The sequence below is a fragment of the Urocitellus parryii genome, chromosome 2 (genome assembly GCF_045843805.1).
Source record: "Urocitellus parryii isolate mUroPar1 chromosome 2, mUroPar1.hap1, whole genome shotgun sequence".
In the NCBI taxonomy this organism is placed as follows: Eukaryota; Metazoa; Chordata; class Mammalia; order Rodentia; family Sciuridae; genus Urocitellus; species Urocitellus parryii.
Genome location: NC_135532.1, coordinates 186269940 through 186293015, shown reverse-complemented (window position 1 = coordinate 186293015; position 23076 = coordinate 186269940). Strand labels below are relative to the sequence as shown.

The 23076-nt window shown below is 42.0% G+C and overlaps 1 protein-coding gene across 2 annotated transcripts in view; it reads right to left on the bottom strand.

Annotated features, from left to right (window-relative positions):
• The window catches only part of Klhl6 (kelch like family member 6), a 59894-nt gene that overhangs the window by 23690 nt on the left and 13128 nt on the right, over nt 1-23076 (bottom strand). For both annotated transcript variants that reach the window (XM_026389385.2, XM_077795031.1), the window contains exon 2: nt 6037-6202. In XM_026389385.2, the coding sequence (XP_026245170.1) occupies nt 6037-6202 (166 nt within the window). The remainder of the gene's footprint in view (nt 1-6036; nt 6203-23076) is intronic.

Sequence of the window (23076 nt, the reverse complement as noted above, 5' to 3'; positions counted from 1 at the left end):
AGAGGCTTTGGGGGTAGGGGTTAGAAGCCTAATATGGAGTCAGAAGTTCTAGATTTAAACTCCAGATCATAGCTTCACCACTTGATAAACTGAACTGTCTCTGAGCCACAGTTTCCTGAAAAGTGTTAAGACCTTATCCAGATGACAGTAAAGAAATAGTTGAGCCAGGAGCAGTGACGCACACATGAAATCCCAGCAGCTAGGAGACTAAAACAAGAGGATCACAAATTCAAAGCCAGCTTCAGTCACAGTGAGACGCTAAGCAATTCAGTGAGACCTTGTCTGTAAATAAAATACAGAATAGGGCTGGGGATATGATATATGAGTTCAATCCCTGGTACCAAAAAAGAAAAAAGAAATAGTTGCGCTGATTTTCTTACCTAGGGTGATCAGCTACTCCAGTGTTAAGTGGATATAATCTAATCTGTGGGTCCCCCATCAATGACAACAGAAATCTATTTGCACATGACCTACTTTTTACTATGTGTGTGGCGCTTAGTAGATACTTTAAATTGAAGCACTTTATTGGTATTAGCATGTGGAATTCTTCCTCCTCTACTCAGCCATGACATTTCTAAGAGCCAGACCAAGTAATATTCATTGAATTCTTAAGCAATTTATGAGGAAGTCTTACTACTCTGTAGTAATAAACAAGAATGACACATTCACACATTCATTCACACATTTATAGAGTGTCTACTATGTTCCATGGATTAGAAAGTCAGGAGCCAACCCAGGCAATTAGTTCGGCCACTGGCCACAAGACTGTCTTCCACATAGGTCTCACGAGCATTCATTTGTCACACACAGAAGAACTAACTAGAAAATAAGCAACTTTGGAATCTTCACCAAAGTCTCCTCAAATGGTCACCATGAAAAGAAGTCATGCCGCTGCTCTTAGGGTACCATGGAGGTATCATGTGACTCTTCCCAGGCCAGGCAAGATGACCAGCATCCCCCTTTCTTTCCTCACAGAGAACCACCTGTGTTGATTTTTGGTTTTTGGTTTTTCTTCTTCTAAGCTGCTGCTTCTAACCAACTGCTCTGTATTTTAAAAATCTTTCTCTTCCAAGATTAAATACAGGATATGGCCACCCTGACCTGACATCTTCTTACTGCCTTGTAGATAAGCTCCCAAGCCCTGATTTTTTTTCATGAGTTTTTATAAGAAAATGAAAAAGTGAAAGTAAATGAGTAAAAACAAAAGTAATGAGCATGGTGAAGTTCTCCAAGATTGAGAAATTTTGCCAACTTTATACAATCATTGTCCGGTGTCTATAGCTTCTTACTGGCTGCTTACCTAGAACTCAGAGCCTGGAGGTCCAGTTAAGGCACCCTGCTGGGTGATCTCACAGAAAAGGTCCCCTGGTCCTTTCCTTTTAGATGTCTCTCTTACCTTTATCTTTCCAAAAAGTACTCAGAAAAGAGCTGTTTCTCCTATAACCAACTAATAAATTTTGGTCAGCTTGCTTCAAAAGTTCTCTAGTGGGTAGATGAGTCAGTACTTGTACACAGTTCCTGACAGAAACTGTCCCATGTCTAGCCATATCCGATTGGTTTGAGCCACCAGTCCGCACACTGGCCAGCAGCTAATGAAGTTGCCTGGTAAGAAATGCTCTTCCCAAACAGTGAGTGTTAACTGACTTGGTCATGGATTTGGCCCTTTCTGGACTGGAAAATTCTCGGAAAAACACAATTGATGGGTAACAGAAAGAGACTAAGACAAGACCTAAAGAGACAGGCAGAAAACAAACTTGAGTCACCTCTGTGGTGTGAAGAAACCTTTACTATCAGGTGGGGTGGGGGACATGTGAGAATCTCACAGCCATTGATTTCAGTTCAATGAAGGAGGTGCCGGCTTCTGTGGGTGTTAAAAAATGACCATAAATATCAACTCCAGCACACTTTTCTTTACCTATGACTGAGTTTATTGAAATAAAGCATCTGATAAAAAATAATAAATTTAAACATGGTACTTTATAATCCTAATTTGGGGTGGGGGGGATAACACCAAAAAGATTTAGGGATGTTGTCAGGAATGGTGCAGGCCTGTAATCCCAGTATCTCAGGAGGCTGAGGCAGGAGAATTACAAGTTTGAGGTCAGTCTTGGCAACTTTGTAAGGCTAGGGATGTGACTCAGTGGTTAAACATCCCTGGGTTCAATCTTCAGTACCAAAAAAAAAAAAAAAAGAAAAAAACTTAGGGATTCTTAGGGAAATGTTCTTGTAGCTCAGTGTCAGCCAGTTTATCCAAGGCACAAACTATGCAAAGTAAAGTAAAAAATTAACACACAAATTATGGGAAGAGACTTTTCTTCAGCATCTATTATATGTCCAGTACTTTTCAAACATCATCTCATTGGATCCTCACAATATCACTCCTTGGAAGGAGAGCTAATTTTACAAACAACTTAATTTTTACATCTTAATTTTACAAACAAGAAAGCTGAGGCTCAGAAAAGTAACTTGTCCACAAGCACACAGCAAACAAATGGCTGGCTTGGGGTTTAAACCCAAATCTGCTTGACTCTGAACCCATGGTTTTTCCCCTCTACTCTCTCTGCCTTATTTGAGACCATTATGGAAAACATGTCCCATCTCAGGAGACTTTAATGTTATTATGTGGCTATTGAAAACACAATGCTCTACACACACCGACCTGTAACAATCTCCAAAATATATTATAAAACAAAGCAGGATGTGAAATAGAGTATACCAACATCTGTGTCTGTAAAATGAGAGCAATGAATGGGACTGGTATATGTGTATATCATCTTGTATGCACATAGAACAGAAAGAACAGCAAGACCTCACTAAGAGTGACAATGGCGAACCCTCACTGCCTTTCCCTTCAGCCTTCCTGAAATTGGAACATGGGCATGTTTTACCCATTCCAAAGAATAATTCTTTTAAAACTATGAAGTGATTTCAGTGACCTATTAATTTTTATCCGTCACATATGAAAGGAGTCCCAGTTTGTTTTTTCAAGTTTGACTTTCTTTTTTATTTTTTGTGACCAGTTTTTCATATCTGAGACTTCGTAGCAAGTAGTCCAGAGAAATCAGTAGATTAAATGGAGACCCAGAAGTCCACAGAATGTTTCCCTAGTTTTCTTAAAATAGCCTCAGGGAGAAACTTACTTTTTTTTTTCTTAGAAAGAGATTTGGAAAAATTTTAAGGTTGGATTACCAGAATAGAGGAATCAACAATGAACAGAGCTTGTCCTGTCTCTATCCTATCTTCCTTCTCCCACTTCTCTTGTTAAAATCAACCTCTCTATTGAGGCTCATCACCTGGAGAACATGGGGAAAGAGGAAGAGGAGGAAGCAAAGGAGGAGGTGGAGAAGGGAATTGGAGAAGAAAATATTTGATGCCAAAATAATTCCAGATATTTAAATATCAAAGCTGTAAATACAAAAGATTAAATGAAGTTATAAGTGAATAAGTATAAGAAAAAGCAATGGAAGACCCTTCTAAATAAGCCCTTCTAAAAATGTATACCAAAAGCAAAAAAAATAAGGAAATGATGAATAGATCTGACTAAATACTTTTGTACGTGGAATAAAGCTGTAATTAAAATTATGAGTCAAATGACCAGTGGCAAATATTTTCAAAAGACATTATAAAAGATCATAGTCTTTAATATCGTAAGAGTTTTTAATCTCTTGAAAAATCACCCAAAACTGAAAGGAGAACAAAAAACAGAAACATAAAACACCATCCTCAAGGAAACCAGGCGGCACCAGTAACCCCAAACCACAGAAAACAAGAGACTGGCAAGTGACTCTGCTGAGAGGGAAGGTCAGGCCTAAAGGGGAACAAGCTTGCCCCTCTGAACCCAAAAGAGCAGGACTGTTGAGGTCTTATGGAAGAAGGAAGGCCAGGGTAGGCGCCACTGACAGCAGGGAGACAGATGAAGAAGTTCCTGTGCCTCCTTTCACCCCCTAACTTCTTATGGTCTAATAATTCCTATCCCACTCCCACTAGAAAAGAAGATTTAATTTCTGGAGAAGTCATGCCCAAAGAAGCTCTAGATTCAGGGACACCAGAACCTGAAGAAGACACATGCAGGCATCATATTGAAAATATAGGGATTAAGTGAAGATTTGCACACAACACACACACACACACACAAACTAATAACCCTGGAGCAAGAGAAAAGAGCCTTATCTGGAGAAACTGAGCAATCCTAGGAAAATCCCAATAGGTTCTAACATTTAGGAACCCCCTATAAAAAGAAAACTGGCAGGCTAGCTGAGAGCACTGGAAAAACTCTCCTGTCCACTGGCCTTCCACCCTGGCCTATGTACACTGAGCTTCAGACTAGCATATCAAGGCCTCTATCCAAAACATGACTAGATTGCCAAGAATCAAATCATCAGAGGGTATTTGAAGAAACCCTCTGTGGAGGGTGGAATGTTGGGCCCCCAAAAGTTATGTTCATGCCATAATCCCCAGAACCTATAAATACTACCCTGTGTGGCAAAGGAGTGAATATTACTTATATGACACATGACATGATTAAGACAAGGAGCTTGAGAGGAGGTGTTTCTCCTCAGCATGGTACCTAGATGTACTCAGATATACTTTTATAAAACACAGACACCTTCAGGGGACCTGTGGACAAAGAAGAGGCAATGTGGCCACAACTGCAGAGATTAGCTGTGGTCAAGATGGAAGAAATGCCAGAACCCACCAGAAACTGGAAGGGGCAAAGAAAGATTCATCCCTAGAGCTTCCAGAGGGAATACATCCCTGCGGACACCTTGATATTGAACTTCTGGCCGCCAAAACTCTAAGAGGATACATTTCTGTTGTCCTAAGCCACCTTTGCCTTCAGGTCAAACCCCCCCCCTCCTTTCTCTCACAAAGATACCAGTTATTATAGTCTTATCTCAAGACATTTAATTACATCTTCAAAGACCCTCTTTTCAAATAAGGTCACATTCACAGGTCTAAGGATTAGGACTCAGACATATCTTTCTAGGGAACATAACCCAATTCACTACAGAACCATTTATATGAACTACTTCAAAAATCCATAATTATTCCTTCAGTTTTTCATATCTGTTTCCAAATGACTTCCAAAAAAATTTCTACACACTTCCACCAGCAATGAATGACAGTGTCTATTTTCTCTTGGTTTTGCAAATACTAAAAAGTATGCTGTATATACATATTGTATATGTTTCTGATAAGTCTCAACATCCAAGCAATGAGACAGTCTCTGCCTGAACCCATTAGACTCAATTTCAATGGTGTGACCTTCGACTCAGGTAAAGATGGTGACTTGGGATGGGACCCCTGATATAATTGTGGATGCAACTGACATCATCTCTGGGTCTAATTATTTTATGAAGTTAAATATAATTATTGTAACCACATTGAAGCCAACATAATTGGATGGGAAGAAATACATGTTATATTAAAATTAAACTTAATTCTGAGGGTTTTCAACGATACCCCATATTTTTCAGTCTTGTTCTTTCAGTCACTACACAGTGTAATCACAACAGGCCCTGCTTTCCCCAGAACTTAGACATCACTGCCTGAGAAATTGCACGGTATTGTAGCAAGCATGTGGACCCTGGAATCAGAAAACCCAGGGTTCAAATCACAGCCGTGTCAATCATTCTCTGAATGGCCTTATTTTCCCTGCTCATGAATGGGGAAGTAATCACCTCTCCAGGTTGTGCTGAGAGTCATAGGTTATGCATATGAAGCACTGGTTGCAGGTCTGGCTCCAGTTAGACTGTTGCAAGATGTGTCATTGCGCCTGCAGTCAAGAACCATGTCTACGTTCTAGGCCCACCCAGATCCCCTGACTTCATCTCATGAAGGAGTCAATGTCCCATCTCACCAACTCTCATAAATTTTCTAAATGAACATCTTCTGACTTTCAAGTAAGCACAGGCCCAGCTAAGTGTGTGTGTGGTGGGGTGAGATACAGGCCTGGGAGCCAGTCCAGGTAGGTCTCTGGGGACTACTGCTTTCACCTGCCTAAGAGAAGAGCACCAAGCCCCTTTGTTCACACACCTGGAAGAGGTTGGCAGCTTCCAGGACCCGTTGGACGTTCTGCTTGGTGATGAGCGCCTTGCTGGTGTATGTGTAGTCCAGGAGCGTGTGCATGGTCTCGGCGTCCACCCCTTTAATGATGATCCTCTTCTCATACTTTTCCTTTAAGTCATTGCAGAACATGGCCCTGGAAGAAAGATAAGTGCATATGAATCCTACTAGGACCCTTGATTCCAGATCTCTCCTAAAGAGATCCCTTTTTAGACCTGTCTGTCCTCCTAGAACAGTGGGGGGTCCCCAAGATCAGAACCCTGGCTGTGGCTGTTTTTCCAGCACCCACCACACATCAGACATTTAGTCAGCGCTTCCTGAACTGAAATGTCCTGCTCTGCCAAGGCTAACTGAGGTCCCCAACACCAGTTTCAGATCTATTTTATGGACTCAAAATGCTGGGGATCCTTCTTGGGAAATTTCAAAGCCTCATCTGTTCTTTCCTTCTTATTGTTCAGTACCAAACAGGGGATTTTTTGATGTTTATTTTATTTTTTAGTACTGGGGATTGAACCTAGGGGCACTCTACCACTGAGCTATAAACCCAGCCCTTTATATTTTTTGTTTTAAAACAGGCTCAGGCTGGCCTCAAATTTGTGATCCTCCTGCCTCAGTCTCCTGAGTAGCTGACTCAGTTCTCATACAAGCTCTCCTGTGGCCTGAACTTAGCCTCACCATTCAGAACCCAGCTTCCCTCCAACAGTGCAAATGGCTCTTGCAGCTGCCCCTCAGCCCAGAGGTTGAACACTTGTCCATGGATTCCCAGGACCAGAACTCCTCAAGGTCATTACTCTGTCTCTTTTTTGGCCCTGATCCTCCCTAGGAATGAACTTTGCCTCTATCTTGAAAGCAGGGGAACAGGATTGAAAGAATGTTGATTTTAGCATCAGATGAATGAGGGTTTGAACATCAGCCCTACCAATTCAAAAATGGGACGTGTTTTTCATTTCCATTAGCTCCAGCTTTCTCATCTGTAATGGGGCTTTAAGAGCTATTTTTAAAGTTTGTTAAGGATTAACTCATTAACTAATAGATAAGAAGAAACACGGGCTTTTTTTTTTTTTCACCCAATACCAGGCTCATATGTGAATTGATCCTGCTCTTTAAGTTTTTGTGTGTGTGTGTGTGTGCTGCTAGTCCTCAGGGAATTTGTATGAGCAATTTTGTTTATTTTTAAAATGCATTTAAATCTTACTATGCTTCTGAAAAGATTTCTGAAATTCTGTAACCAAATTCTGTTTAAAGGTGCCAAAAATATGGCAACATTACGTAAATTTAAAATAGGAGGGAAGACAATAGAAAACCATGAATGGGAACATGAAACTAATCTGTGACTGAGGTCAAAATGCCCACCACGTGGCTGGAGCACCATCATCACAGGTGGTTCAGCCTACACATAAGAAATGCAATTCGGTCATATGCACAATTTCATAATCCTTGTGATGGATATTTTTAAAACAAATCCAAATGCTTAGAAGAATTATGATTGTTAGCATTACATTCTAGATGGAATTTCTCTTGGGGATGAATAACAGCCTCACAACATTCTTACCCCATGAGTCTGATCCTTAATAGCTGTAGCTGAGACAATTCCTTCAGCCCATTCCTACAAAAACCTGTTCCCTCTTTGCGGCCCTTCCAGTAGATGTGAGACCTCAGAAATTAGACAAGCTAAGAAAGCACAGCTTATAAAAACCACTCCTTGGAGGTGCTGGAATTCAATTTCTTTCCATTCAACATGCTCTTATAGAACACTCACTCTATATAAGATACTGGGATAGGAATGAGAGGGGTTTAAATATTAAGCAGTGCTCTGAAGTAAATTGTAACCCCCACTCCCTGTTCATACATTGAAACTCTAACCTCCAATGTGACTATATTTGGAGATAGGTCTTTAGGAGGTAATTAAGATTAAAAGAGGTCAAAAGATTGAGATCCTAATCTGATAGTATTATTAACCTTACAAGAAGAAGAAAAAGAGCAGAATCCACTGCCCCCCTCTCTTTCTCCCTCCCCACCATGTGAAGACACAGCAAGAAAGTGACCAGCTGCAAGCCAAGAAGAAAGCCCCCACCAGAACCCAACCACACTGGCACCCTGATCTCACTTCCAGCCTCCAGAACTGTGAGAAAGGACATTTCTGTGGGTTAATCCACCCTTTCTATGGTCTTTTGTTATAGCAACCCAAGGTAAGATGGATTTGGTTGCTAAGAAATGGGTTTTAAAAATATGAAAGCTGGTTTGGGACTGGGTAATGGGTGGAAGCTGGAGGGGTTTTGAGGTGAATGCTATAAAAAGCCTAGATTGCCTTGAATAGAATGTCCATAGAAATACAGGCATTAAAGGTCTTTCTGGTGAGATCTCACATGGAAATTGAGAACATGTTATTGTACATTGGAAGAAAGATGTTGCTCTCATAAAGTGGCCATAAAACAAAAACAAAAACCCTCAACACTACAGTGTTCTAGTATTTTGTAGAAGGTAGAACTCTTATGTGATTAAATAGATATTTAGCTGAGGCAATTTCTGAGCAGGGTTGAGGAACAGCTTTCCTTCCTACTGCTTAGTAAAACAAAAAGGGAGAGCAATTAATTGGAGATGGATTTTTAAGCAAAAAAGGAACAGAAATTAAAGACTAGGGAAATTCTCAGCATACCAACATTATAAAACATGAGAAAGCATGCTCTGAAGGCAGCACCAAGGGCTATCATTTGATAAAATGACCTGGGGTGATAAAATACTTACGGGATTACATGAAACATTGCCAGTTTGAACTGAAGGGATGGAGGCTGGGCAAATGAGGAAAAGCTATTGAACTTGGACTTGATGGTGGGGGACAAGATGATTCAGGTACTCAACTTCCAACATGCACTATTCCTCAAGAGGAAAAAACAATCACTGGAGGGTGATTTAGAGATAGAGAATCAGGGCCACCTGGTTCAATAGGTGGGACAGCCTCTGTCAAAGCTTTGGGGACAGGACTCCCACTTACAGGCATGGGAGTGATACTGCCACCTCCTTGGATCTGGAGGGCACAGCATCAAACCAAAGAGGATTATTCTCAATCCTTAAAATGAAATGTGATTTACCTTTCTAGATTTGGCCCTTCCTTGGGAACCGCCACCTCTTCCATCTTTCCTATTTCTCCCCTTTGGAATGAGAATATCTATCCTGTCCCACTATTGTATTTTGGTTTTACAGGTTCACAACTGCAAAGAAATTTTGTCTTAAGATGAGTTGTTCTTCAAATCTCACCCATATAGGAGTTAGATGATATTTACATGAGACTTTGAAGTTGACAATGAAATAAATTAAGAGTTGGGGAGCTGTTGGGATGTAATCAATGTATTTTGCATATAAGAAGGGCATGACTTTAAAGGACCAAATGTGGAACTCCATAGACTGAATTATGTTCCTCCCAAAAGTCACATGTTTAAATTCTAACTCCCAATGTCACTGCTTTTGGAGATAGGGATTTAGGAGGTAATTAAACAAAGTCATAAAAATGTTATCCAAATCAGACAGGATTGGTGTCCTTATAAGAAGAGAAAAAGATCTCCCCCCACATTCACTTATATACTAAGGAAAGACCATGAAGACACAGGGTGAGGGAGGTCATTTACAAGCCAGGAAGAGAGCCCTCACAAAACCCCAACTATACTAGCAACTTGATCCCAGATTTCCAGACTCCAGAAGTGTAAGAAAAAAATTTTCTACTGTTTAAGCCACCGAGTATATGATATTTTGTTATAACAGCTCAGGTTGACTAATACTGACAGTCTTTATTAACCCCAAACCCTAATAGTTCACAATTTAGCAGGGATATATAGGCACAAACAAAAGGCCATAAAAGACTACAATGTGCTGTGGAAGCCAGGAGTGGCTGCTCATGGAGAAGGAAAATTTTGATATGTGAAGGTTATGGATAGAATTTGCAGGTAAAAAAACACTATGAGTAGAAGGGACATAAAGAAGAAGGGCAGATAAAAGAACCAGCAAATACAGATGATTTCTAACTTATAATGGATTGACAGGATTTTTCAACTTTACAGTGGTGCAAAAGGCATAAACATTGGGCAAAAACCATTCTTCAAATTTAGAATTTTGATCTTCTCCCCAGCTAGTGATATTCAACACAAGACTCTCTGAAAACGCTGGGCATTGGCAGCAAGCCACAGCTCCCAGTCACCCATGTGAGCACAATGGTAAAGGGTCATTATAAGCGTCTACATGTGATTCAGATGGGGTCCATGGACTGAAAGGAGGTAGTAAGAGGAGTCTGGGAAGGTAAACCTGGGTCCTGATTGTGAAGGGTCCTGGAGGCAGGCCAGGGCACTAGGTTTTTATTCAGTGGACAATGGGGAGCCATTGAAGGTCCATAAACAGCAGCAGAGCTCAGAGAGAACATTTTTAACAGGTATATTCTCACCATAATTTGCTGGTGATGGATGCCCCTGGAGTCAAGAATTAACTGCATCCAAACAGAGTTGCAAGGCTTGTGACAATGCCAGGGACATTTCCCAGAAAAATGTATTAACCGAGGCAGTAGGCTGCTAGAGAACTTCTCTAGCTAGTTTTCAATGAACTCTATAAGTCTCAGATACCTGAACAACAGGTACAAATGAATATTGCCTGGAGAACAATTATCTCCCAGTCAAATCACTGAAATAGGAAGGTCCCAGAATGGAGCCCTGGTATTAAAAAATAGGGGTCCCCAAACTGGGACGTCCATCTAGACACAGAGGGGATTATATCCTTAGGTCCTGCTCCCCATTCCTTTCCCACACCTCCTATTTATTACGACTGGAAATAAATTGTCTTAAGATGAATTGTAATCACTCATCTGTTTCCCTTCCCCTTTACCTAATCTGCAAGACAAAGGTAGATTGTGGCTTCCCAGAATCAAACATCCAAAAGTCCAAACACACACACACACACACACACACACACACACACGCACACACACGCACACTCACAAGGGTGGAGGGATCATTTGACTTGCTGACTTCTCAAAGCTTTTGTTTTAGCCAGTGAGATCTTGCCCTCTGGTGTCCCTCTGTCCTCCTTTCTCTGTCCTTGTTGCTTTAACCAATGATGACCCTCCCACCCCTCCTTCCTCCTCCTTCTTCTGTCTTCCCCCAACTGGCGTCTTTCTTCTCACAAGACTATGACAGCATGAAAGGAAGAGCAAATTTGAAATCCAGGCTACCAAGTTAATAAATCCCAGCCTGGGACCAAAGAAGCAATGATTTCACTTGGGCAGGTGACCGATTTACAAGCCACTTTCTTCAGTCATAAATCCTCTTGGTCAGCAGCAGGGACCCGCTGTCTGCAGAACCACAATCATGTGCCTTTAAGAGTGATGTCATGCAGGTCTCGCCTTGCTGCCTCCTGATTTCATTTAAAAAATCCTGCTGGTCAACCATACAATGTCTTCTCAGCTAGTGCCTCTCGCTTGGAGGAACTGGACAAGCTCAGGCTGTGAGCCTCCCTTTGTTGGAGTTTCTAGGGCAGTGCTGCTAAGTAGGTCTGTAATGACATATGTAATTTGACATGTCCCAGTCATCACACTTTTTAAAAATTAAAAAGAGATGAAAACCCATTTTAACAACCTATTTTGCTTAACCCAGTGTAGACCTGATATTACCATTTTGACATGAAAGGAATATTTTCAAATTACTTATAAGATAATTTATATTATTTTGCCACACTAAGTCTGCAAAAATCTCACATTTATATTTTAGACTTAAAATCATCTTGGTTGAGACTGGCCACAGTTCAAATGCTTGACAGTCACAAGTGGTAGTGGTGCCATATTAGGCAGCACAGTTCTAGAGCGTCAATCCTGCACACGGTGTCAGGGTCACCCAGATCTGCAATTATCCTTCGATCATCCACATGAACATCCTATGTTCAAATGCATGGAAAATAGGTCATTTAGTGGGCATGATCATGGGGTTGGATTAAGTTTCACATAACGGATGCAACACTTCTGGAAACCCACCAGCATCAAATTCAGAAATGCTATTTCACTTCAAATGTGATTTTAAGATTAGTGAAAGGTGAATATTTTTGAAACCATATGCAGGTGCTCTTCAACATTCTGTGGGTTCATGTGTCTCTAAACCCATAGTAAATTGAAAATATCATAGAATAAAAATGCATGTAATTAAGCCACTCAATGGTGGCAAATGCCTGTAATTCTAGGGGCTTGGGAGGCAGAAGCAGGAGGATCACAAGTTCAAAACCAGCTTCAGCAACCTATCGAGGCCCCTAAGCAACTTAGCAAGACCCTATCTCGAAATAAAATATAAAAAGGGCTGGGGATGTGGCCCAGAGTTAAACACCCCTGGGTTCAACTCCCGGTACAATCCCCACAAAAAATGCATTTTACACACCTAACCTACTGAACATCATAGTGTAGTAACACGGTGTGCTATTGAGCCTCTGTGGTTTAGTGTTGTGATCAAATGACTTACTGGGAGCTGTGTGACTCAGAGCCACTGCCCAGCACCACAGCAGAGTATGAGACAGCACATGGTGAACAGGGGAAAAAAATAAAACTCAAATGTCGAAGTACAATTTCTCCTGAGTGCACATCACTTTCACACCATCAAAAGATCAAATTGAATTATTGTTAAGTCAAGGACAATTTGTGATCTTCAACATTCAGAAGAAAACTAAAAAACCCTAATGGAGAGATGTTCTAACATTAATGAAGTATGTGTGGAAATGGTCTCCTGTGACACCTGACACACAGGAGGACTCTTAAATAAATAATATGTATTTCAATGTGATATTTTATTGGTCTCTCTGGGGTCACTTGGACTTTTTTTTGGCTTAAAGCATTTCTTTTTTTTTATTGGTTGTTCACAACATTACACAGCTCTTGACATATCATATTTCATACATTAGATTCAAGTGGGTTATGAACTCCAAATTTTTACCCCAAATGCAGATTGCAGAATCACGTCGGTTACACATCCACAATTTTACATGATGCCCTATTAGTAACTGTTGTATTCTGCTACCTTTCCTATCCTCTACTATCCCCCCTCCCCTCCCCTCCCATCTTCTCTCTCTACCCCATCTACTGTAATTTATTACTCTCATTGTTTATTTTCCCATTCCCCTCACAACCTCTTTTTTTTAGGTTAATTTTTTAAATTATTTTTTTATTGTTGGTTGTTCAAAACATTACATAGTTCTTGATATATCATATTTCACACTTTGATTCAAGTGGGTTATGAACTCCCATTTTTACCCCGTACACAGATTGCAGAATCACATCAGTTACACTTCCATTGATTTACATATTGCCATACTCATGTCTGTTGTATTCTGCTGCCTTTCCTATCCTCTACTATCCCCCCCTCCCCTCCCCTCCCCTCTTCTCTCTCTACCCCCTCTACTGTAATTCATTTCTCCCCCTTGTATTATTTTTCCCTTCCCCCTCACTTCCTCTTGTATGTAATTTTGTATAACCCTGAGAGTCTCCTTCCATTTCCATGCAATTTCCCTTCTCTCTCCCTTTCCCTCCCACCTCTCATCCCTGTTTAATGTTAGTCTTCTTCTCATGCTCTTCTTCCCTACTCTGTTCTTAGTTACTCTCCTTATATCAAAGAAGCCATTTGGCATTTGTTTTTTAGGGCTTGGCTAGCTTCACTTAGCATAATCTGCTCTAATGCCATCCATTTCCCTCCAAATTCTATGATTCTGTCATTTTTTAATGCAGAGTAATACTCCATTGTGTATAAATGCCACATTTTTTTTTATCCATTCGTCTATTGAAGGCCATCTAGGTTGCTTCCACAGTCTTGCTATTGTGAATTGTGCTGCTATGAACGTCAATGTAGCAGTGGTCACTTGGACTTTTATTTGGGCTGTCACTGCTAGATTCCCCATCCAAATTCTTTCTTGGATTCACAATCACTGGATAACATCCTGCCCCGGCTCAGCCCATACCAACTGGTGCCTGGATTCTCCAGGAGAAGATCCTCTTATGCTAGGGATGTGTTAAGGGAGGAAGCCAAGTAAGACCAAAGTCATGCAGAAAATCACTTCAACCTGACCCTGCAAGGATCTGGAGACATACCTCAGCGTAGTCCCAAAAGAGGCAAAGGCAATAGGCTATGACAGTGGGTACTGCTGATAGCCTTCAGTTAAGGCCAACCCAGGAGTAGGAAAATGCTCAGGCACTTGTGGCTTTCTTTCTATGTGTGAATTGGATGTGCACAAGGAAAGGAGTTTTGGGGACTCTAGGGGCAAGCAAGGAAGAAGAGCTGCTGGCTAGCTGTTGGAAGGCAGAGAAGGGCTGCAGTCCATAGTAGGCTCCATGCTCAACACAGCACTCACTGCGGGACTCAGTGCAAGTGAATAAACATCAGTTTGCTCCTCTGTTCAATGATACAACAGTCACTGCCTCCGTGAATTGTTTGGAAGAATAAGCAAGGTAATGTGCATCAAGTGGTTAGCACAAAACCTGGCACCTTGTAAGCACTCAATCAAGGAAGGCCTTACAGACCAGATCATAGGACCTTAGCAGGCTGTTGGGAGATACCCAGAGGTATCTGGGCGGACCGTGCATCGCTTCAGCTTGTGACCCTTGACCTGGCAGCATTTGGCCTGATGTGTTTGGATGACTGGTATGACTGATGTCAGAGTTGCTCTATTTCTGTCCACCATCCATCCAGAGCCAGGGAAACACCAACACACAGGTTGCTCTAAAGACATTAATTCAGTAACTGTGCCTGAGAGAAAGGAGGGAAGTATTTTAAAAACAGTGTCCTTCTCTCACATTTGATTCCCAAATCCCAGCATTTCACTGCTCTTTTCCAAGATGTTTTTGCTTATTTTTCTGCCACTTAAATAGACTGCCCTGGGCCATGGCCACCATACTGAATATGAATAAAGTGAAACTGGGGAGAAATCTATTTCTCAAAAATTAAATTTCTAGGCCTCCCACTGCTCCCGCCGGGAGATCCAGAAAAACTGTGGTTAAAGTTTGGTCCTCACAGGTGATCAGCAATGGAATGGTGACCAGAACCTAGCATTTTGGATGTGGTCCATAACTCAACAGTGCAAGAAAATCAGCAAGAGTTCAAGGCCAAATTTTGTATAGGTGGGGTGGAGGGTGTCAGCTCAGCATCAGCCCTAAGTGTACCAGCCCACATTTTGTTCTCTGATCACACAGCTGGATTAATTGGTAACAATTTAACTCATAGCATACATTTAAGATATTGTATAATAAAAACTACTTTCCAAAGACACTGACCAATTCTCATGAGTTTCTTGTAAAACAGAGGTAGCTATTAGGATCCTCATTTTACAGCATAAATGGTCTCATAACAGTGAGCCAGATGCCTACTACAGTGAATCAGTGCTGACCCCAAAAAGCCTGAGCCAGCGAGCCCATCTCCCACATCAGCCATGAGAACATCCACAGCCTGAAGGTGTTCTGGGGTGAAGTCAAGCTCTGCCTGGGCCCTGCATCCTTCTAATGTCTACTGGGCCTACTCCTCACTTCACATCTCTGCCCCAATGTCACCTCCTCAGAGGCTCTCCCTGATGCTGTCCCCAAACCAAAATAGTCATTCCCTAACACCTTCTCTTCCTTCACTTCCTGTATTTTTCTTCATAACCCTGCTATCACCTTCTTGTTAACTGGTTTAACAATTGTCCCCTGACTAGAATGTGAACTGATTGAGGGTTTGAGTTCTGCCATATTTGCTACTGTATCCCCAAGGACTAGACCAGCGCTCCCACCCAGTAGGGACTTGGTCTCCAGAAAAAATGAGGGAATGAGCAAATGAAGGAATGAGTCAACTTGTCCTTCCTAGTTCCTTTGCTTTTGTTTTTGACAGGAATCTGCCACTCCAAGAATGGTTAAGCACCCTGTAGAGGACATGGATGGGGAGTCCTGCCCCACGTGCTCTCCACCCCCATGATGATGAACACATCACAACCCCAGATCCCAGAGCCTGAAATTTGAGGAGGACACACATGCACTCAAGCATTCAACTTATAACTTTGATGAGTTCTAGGGGCTCCTGTAATTCTTAAACTCAGCAGCTCAGAACATTTCACCCAGCTCGACTATTTATAGCTCACTCACTCCCCAACCCACCATAGCTCTGAACTCCAAACACCAATCTAAGCCCTATAAACCCCATCAGCTCCACTATCTTATACTGGCTTCCTCCCTGCCTGCCTCTACTCTATTCTGCCTCCAATCCCATCACTATTCCCATTTATACCAAGAACTGACTCCTCTGCTTCACTGAGATAGATCTTCTGTGTTGGACTGGCTTTAACATTAGTTACAAAGTAAGTGAAGTTCTACTCAAGAATACAAGTGTCCATGTGTATGCAATCAGTTAAAATAATGTTTCAAACTAGTCATCCTGTGCTGCACAATGACCTCTATTGTTAAAAAGGGATTATTGGTTATAAAACCAATGCAGCCAATCATAGGGTTTTCCACTGCAAACAAAGCAGGGAGTCAGCAGATGCAACTGTGACCTGGTATGGCATGACATCACTCTGTATGCTTCCAGCAACTCTAAGCTCAAGGCACTGAAATCTTCCTCCTGCTATTTTCCACATAGTCCTAACCAAGGGAAGCAAATAAACATTTAGTTCAGCCCAATTTCTGACTTCAAGCTGTCCCTCAGTCCTATCATGCGGATCCCATCCCAACACTAGAGTCCTGCTTACATCCTCAGCTTCCAGATACTGCTGAGTCTTTGCACCAAGATGACAGATGAAACTGGAAACCCAGAGCTTCCCATCATGGACTCTAAGCATTACCAAACCTTAAAAGAATTGCTGTCTGCCATGCTCCTTGGCTAAGTTCACCACTCCTCAAGGACACCTGGACCTCCCGGAGATATCAGAACCTGGCCATATTACTATGGAACTAGAGTCCTTCAAGACCCAAGGGACCACTGCTGATGTCTCAACATGCCATGTAACTCACTCCATTCAAATTTATAACAGAAAGAAGAGCTTGTTTTGTCCTGCACAACCAGGCTGGACAGAATATCAATCATAACAATGCTTGTGGCCAGGCTTCAGCAATGACTCAATCTCAGATCTAATGGGCAGTTCTTATTTTGCCTGCCCAGCACCATTCCTATCCTTTTCAGTAGGAGTACCCATATTTTCCATTGGGAGCTACCTCTCATCCTTTGTTAGCCTGGGATGTTTGGATGGGGCTGACCCTACCTCTCAGACCAGACATGAACACAGTCCAAGTCACATGTTATGTCCTCTATGCCACAGTGACTGGTTAGGGACAGACACACAACAAAGCTGATCTAAGCAAAGCCAATTCCAGAACTTTTCTGGAATTACTGAGGAACAGAAGCTCTCCTCCCATGAGATTGCTAAACTGGTAGAAATGAAAGTTCAAAGATACTTGCCTCCCTGTGTGAAGACCCTCCCTGGGAGAGGAAAGCAGTAATGAGAGAGAGAAAAAAAATGCGACTGAGTCCTGATGAGATTAGTTTGAGGACAAGGATCAACTATACATAAAACAATACTCCTAGATATCTTAAAATTACATGAACAAGCCAGGCATGGTGGCACATGCCTTTAATCCCAATGGCTCAGGAAGATGAAGCAAGAGGATTGTGAGTTCAAAGCCAACCTCAGCAACTCGTGAGGCCCTAAGCAACTTAGCAAGACCCTGTCTCAAAATAAAAAATAAAAATGGCTGGAGAGGTGACTCAGTGGTTGAGCACCCCTAGGTTCAATCCCTGGTACCAAAAAAAAAAAAATTACATGAACAAGAGTTGGATGTGTAGCTGGGTGATACAGCACTTGTCCAGGATGCATGAGGTCCTGGATTTAATCTCCAGTTCCACAAAAGAATTGAAAGCATATGAACAAATTCTTTTTTTTCCCTTTATGTTTGAACCAGTATGAACTGACTATCTGTCACTTGCAATGCAGAGTTCCAACTAATACAACCGGACAAGAGAAATCCTGAACAGGAAAGGGCCAATGAAGATTATATTACAGGTGCCCAGAAAAAGTAAACCTTGAGTCCTGTCAACATTGTCATAAAGGTCCTTTACAATGTGGTCTGTGTACTTCCTTTCCAATCCTACGGTGCAGCTATACCCAGTGACTAGCAGTTTCCAAAACGTTCACATCAGCACCCTGGGCTCCAGGCAGGCCTTTCTGATATACTTTGATGGTCTGGTTTTAATATGTCTTCTCTATTAGACTAATAAACAGCTGAGGGAAAGGGATTAGATTTTATTTCTCTCTCAATTCAAATTACTGGCCCAGAGTAGACACTTCTAGTAGTTGTTGGGCAGACGGATGGATGGATGGATAGATGGATGGAAAGTAAGCCACACATACAATGTAGTCCCATACTTCAAGTAAGCCCCATAGATTTGCCTACTTGACCCCAAACTCGAAACCCACATTTCTCCTCTAACTGCTATGATAATAAATAGCAATAAGCTCCTGAGAGACTTTGTCCAAGGCATGTGTCAAGGAAACATAATACCTAACAATTCTCTGAATTAGAATTCCATGTTCATTGCTGTTTATCCCAGGACCTAGAGATTTGTATATTACAGAACACAGTGGTTATTCTCTGCTTTAATTTGCTTTTGGTTTTGTACATCTCCCACATCTCTGCTGGTGATGAAAACCTGGCTTCCCCTAACCAAACACCACTTCCTTCACACTCCTCTTTTGTGAGCTTTGCTTAGATTCTCACTTCCCTATAGGGTCAGGAGCAAAGTCAGCATTTGTGCTTACTGTCCACTGCCACATCCTGACCAGGCTACTGCCCTGGAGGTTCCACATCACCTTCTTTTTCTGAACATTTTCTATCCCACCCCTTCCCCCCAGGATGCCGGCTAGCTTCCCTTTGACCACTGTCACTGACCAGAATTCAAAGACTGGCCCTGTCTAGAGATATTTTGAACATTCCCTGGTTCCAACCACTTAGAAATTTGCAAACTGACAGTGAGTCCAGTCTTCACCCTAAGGTATGTTGAGGCTCCCCTAGTCAAAGCTATGCCTGTTGTGACAGGACAATGGTGTGTGTATTCCAGACTACTCTCTCTGACAGCTATCACAGTGCAATCTGGATAGCCAGGCCTCCTCCTTAGCCTTTAATGATACAGAAGCCAGAGGGAAAGGGGAGAAATGCAGGAGCTTCTGACAGGCAGCAGCTGTGAGGCCAGAGGTGGAGGAGGAGCCCCTGAAGGTTGTGCTAACCAGGGGTACCAGGACCCAGTCTCACTTAGTCCCTGCTACACTTTCCAAGTCTTTCGTCCTAATGTGGACTGCAGAGAAAGGGGCTCCTATTTCTAACTGTTCCTCTGAGATAGAGGGCTTTTGAAATTTTAAAGAAAAGCCTGTAATTCCAACTCCTAAGAGGCTGAGGCAAGGGGATTGCAAGTTCAAAGCTATTCTTGGCAGCTTAGTGAGATCTTGCTCAAAATAAAAACCAAAAAGGACTAGGGTTGTAGTTCAGTGGCAGAGCACCCCTGGTGTCAATTCCCAATACCAAAAATAAAAATTGAAAAATGTTTTAAAGGAGGATACCTTAAAACTAACACTGGTCTGCTCCGGAGGTAAGGGAAAGAGATTTTAGAATAACTGTAGTGTGAATCTCCTTCAAAGTGTTCAAAAATTGCAAGTTCAGAACTTGACTTACTTTTAAATTATTCATTATGTTTTTGGGCATTTCTCTAAAATGGGATGCGTGGGCACATGAAGGATTGCTAGGGTCACACTACCTCCTGTTTCTCTTCCCAATCTTGAAGCTCAGAGTCAACCCTCAAGGAAGTGTGACATCCGTGTAGTTGTCTTCCAATCTTCCCACTCTCCATTCTTCCCCTTTCTCACTAGGCAGTGCAGCCTCTCCCTGGGCTGTGGGAGGTCTGTCTGCCCTACAGGCCCTCGGAGAGGACTCAGCATCTTAAGTCTGCCTCCCCAGGCCACCGCCTCTGCCTTCATTCTGACCCTTATCTCTTCTCACTGTAACTTCTTGAAACCACCTGAGGGTCTCCAAAGACTGATGGGACCTTGACCCTATAGGGAGATCTCAGATCATATTGTTTTTCTGTTTAACTTTTCCTCCTTGGCTTCTCACTGCCTGTGACATGTGTTTCACCCCTCAGCTTCACCCAACAAAACCTGTCATGACCTGACCTGCCGCTCTCCCTGACTACACATCTCCTTTACTGCACCTCTGCTCTTCTCCCTGTGGTTCCTGCGTTGGCCCTGCATGGTACCTCCTCCCCAGATGTATTTTCCTTCTCCCCTTCACTTGGCCCCTTCTGGCCAATGCCTACTCATGCCTCAACTCTCATCTATTCTTGGAAGACTTTTATGACAGCTTTTTCTCTGGCTTATATGCCCTCCTGTAGCTCCCATAGCCCTTTTTCAGGGCTCCATCATGGTGCCTGTCACCCCATACTCTAAACATCGATTTACTCATCTCTCTCCCCTAACTAGATTGTGTCTTCCAGGTTAGAAGGAACCACAACTCATTCACCTTTGCATACCTTATGCCAGGCCTAGAGTATGTAAGCACTTAGTAAATTTGGGTCCATTGGTTGACTATATGAATGGACAGATGAAATTTCCTTAAACCCACTCAACACTACAGTAACAAAAGTTTAGTGTTTTGCATTCCCTCCTCTCCAGGTATTTGTACTCCAGGAGAGGTAATATGATCCAGGATTCTGCAACTGAAGGCTTGCCAATGAACAGTGGTAAGGTGAAGATGTGTGGGAAGAAGGAGGACTTTCATAGAGGTTACTAAGAACTCTCTTCTCCATTTCTAGGTCCACCAGCAAATGAGACAGCCACCTCCCTCCAACCCAACCTACTGTCCTGAGCCTTAAGGATGCTGTGAGACACCTGATACTTTCCTATCTCTTCCTAGTCTCTACTCTCTTCTGTCCATTTGTGTGTGTGTTGTGTCTGCTAACCTCTCTTTCCAGGAATTATTCACTGGGTCTCTGCCCCTCCCACTATTTTCCCAATACCAAAATGTCTTATTCTTCTGCCCTCTTTAAACCCAAGCTTATTCTACATGACACAGGGTCTTTTGAATTCAGTAAGCTCTTACTTGACCCCGGGACCTGAATCACTACATTCAAATCTGCTGAATGTTTTAAATCCTTGATGTATCTTGCTAGTTTTATTTTGATTGTGTTTTAAAGTCAGAGCAGTATCAACACTCCTGTAATTACTGTGACCTTCAAGCTTTCCACAAAATATACATGCAATGAAAGAACACATACCCTTACAGCTGGTGGAGGGCACACAGTTGCCTAAATGATCTTCTTTCATAGCAAGGAAGCATCTTTATATAAAGATGGACTTGCCAAAAAGAATTTAAGATGGCTTATCCTAAAGAAGGAGATGGGTTTTAAAATTCAAAGTAGTGCCAACCAAAATAAGAAGACAAGAATTAAGTGATTAAAGAGGAAACTGTTATTAAAATTCAAGCTAAGGACAGCCAAAGCAAATACAGAAATATGGTAAGTTGGCTAGTGAAAGAAAAAAAAAAACAGGATTTTATTCCTCTTTAGTGAACATTTGCTTCTCCTTTCATCCAGTGTCTTCCTTTTCTGGGAAATTCTCTTCTCCTCAACCAGTCCCACTCAAATTATGTTGTTCATGTGGGAGTTCTCACGTTTTTGCAGATGTCTCTGTCTCTTTTTCTGTCTGTCTTTCCTAATCTGATTCGCTCTCTCTCTCCTTCTTCATACTCTCTCTCCCTGCCTCTCTCTTTCTTTCTCCCTCTCTCCTCCCCTCCACCATACACAAACATCCCTCTTTGACCAATGGTGAACTCCTAAGCTGAGCTGATCATAGTGCCCCCTGATGGCAGCAATTGGTGGAAGAATGGGTAATTGAATGATACTGGACCAATTAGTTCTTTCCCAAGGACTCTTCAGACTCAAGATAAAGAAAGTCCTTCAATTTCCCTCTAGAACCAAAGCTGGGGGAAGTGAGTCTCAAATCTGCCAACAGGCAAGCTGCCAACCATGTGGCAGAACTTAAACTGAAAATTCCACATGAGACAAGTGAGAGGAGGAGAGAGAGCAACCTGATGGTGTTTGAGGACTGGGTTCCTCTTCTCCCTGGGCTCTGCTACATCCCAGCAATTCCTATGATGTATGTTACCTCCTTGTCTGAGCTCATTTGAGTTGAGCTTCCATCCCTTGAAGATAAAAATGCTAACTAGTACGGAAACATTGAGCAACATGATGGATGGTAAGCTCCATGGCAGTTTTACCAAAAACACAACCATTGAGCATGTGGCCAGCCCTTCTCCTATGCCAATGGGTTTACCATATTAGCACTCAGTTCTATAAAAACATTTTAATGGAGGGACAGGTATCCATCGGCTTGATTCAAAGATGTGCTCATGACTTGATATGAATCATGGACATATTTATCTGTTGTGATTTATTTGGGAGTTTACACACAAGATTATTCAAAATTGGAGAAGAATAGATGTTCTGCTCCTGGTTGAAAGGAGTCCCACATGCTTAGACACCATGAGTGGAGGTGACAGAGAAACTTTAATTTAAAAATCAAAGGACCTGCCATAAGTAAAAATGAAATTATGTCATTTGCAGGAAAATTAATGAAACTAGAGACCATTATGTTATGCAAAATAAATCAAATTCCAAAGGTCAAGGAACATGTTTTCTTTCATATGTGAAAGCTAGAGAGGAAAAGGGAAAAGAAAGGTAGGGGTGGATCTCATGAAAATCAGAGGGATATCAATAGAGGAAAGGGATCATGGGTGGGAGATGGGGAGGAAGGATAGATGTGCCAGAGAGTAATACTGGATAAATTATATTGGTATAGTGTGTTCACGAACAAATATGTGATAACAAAGCCCATCATTATGTACAACTACAATGCACCAATTTTTAAAAAGTAGAAAAAAAATCAAAGGACCTGATTGCACTTCTGTTCTGAGAGCACAACTTCCCAGTACTAAAAAAAAAA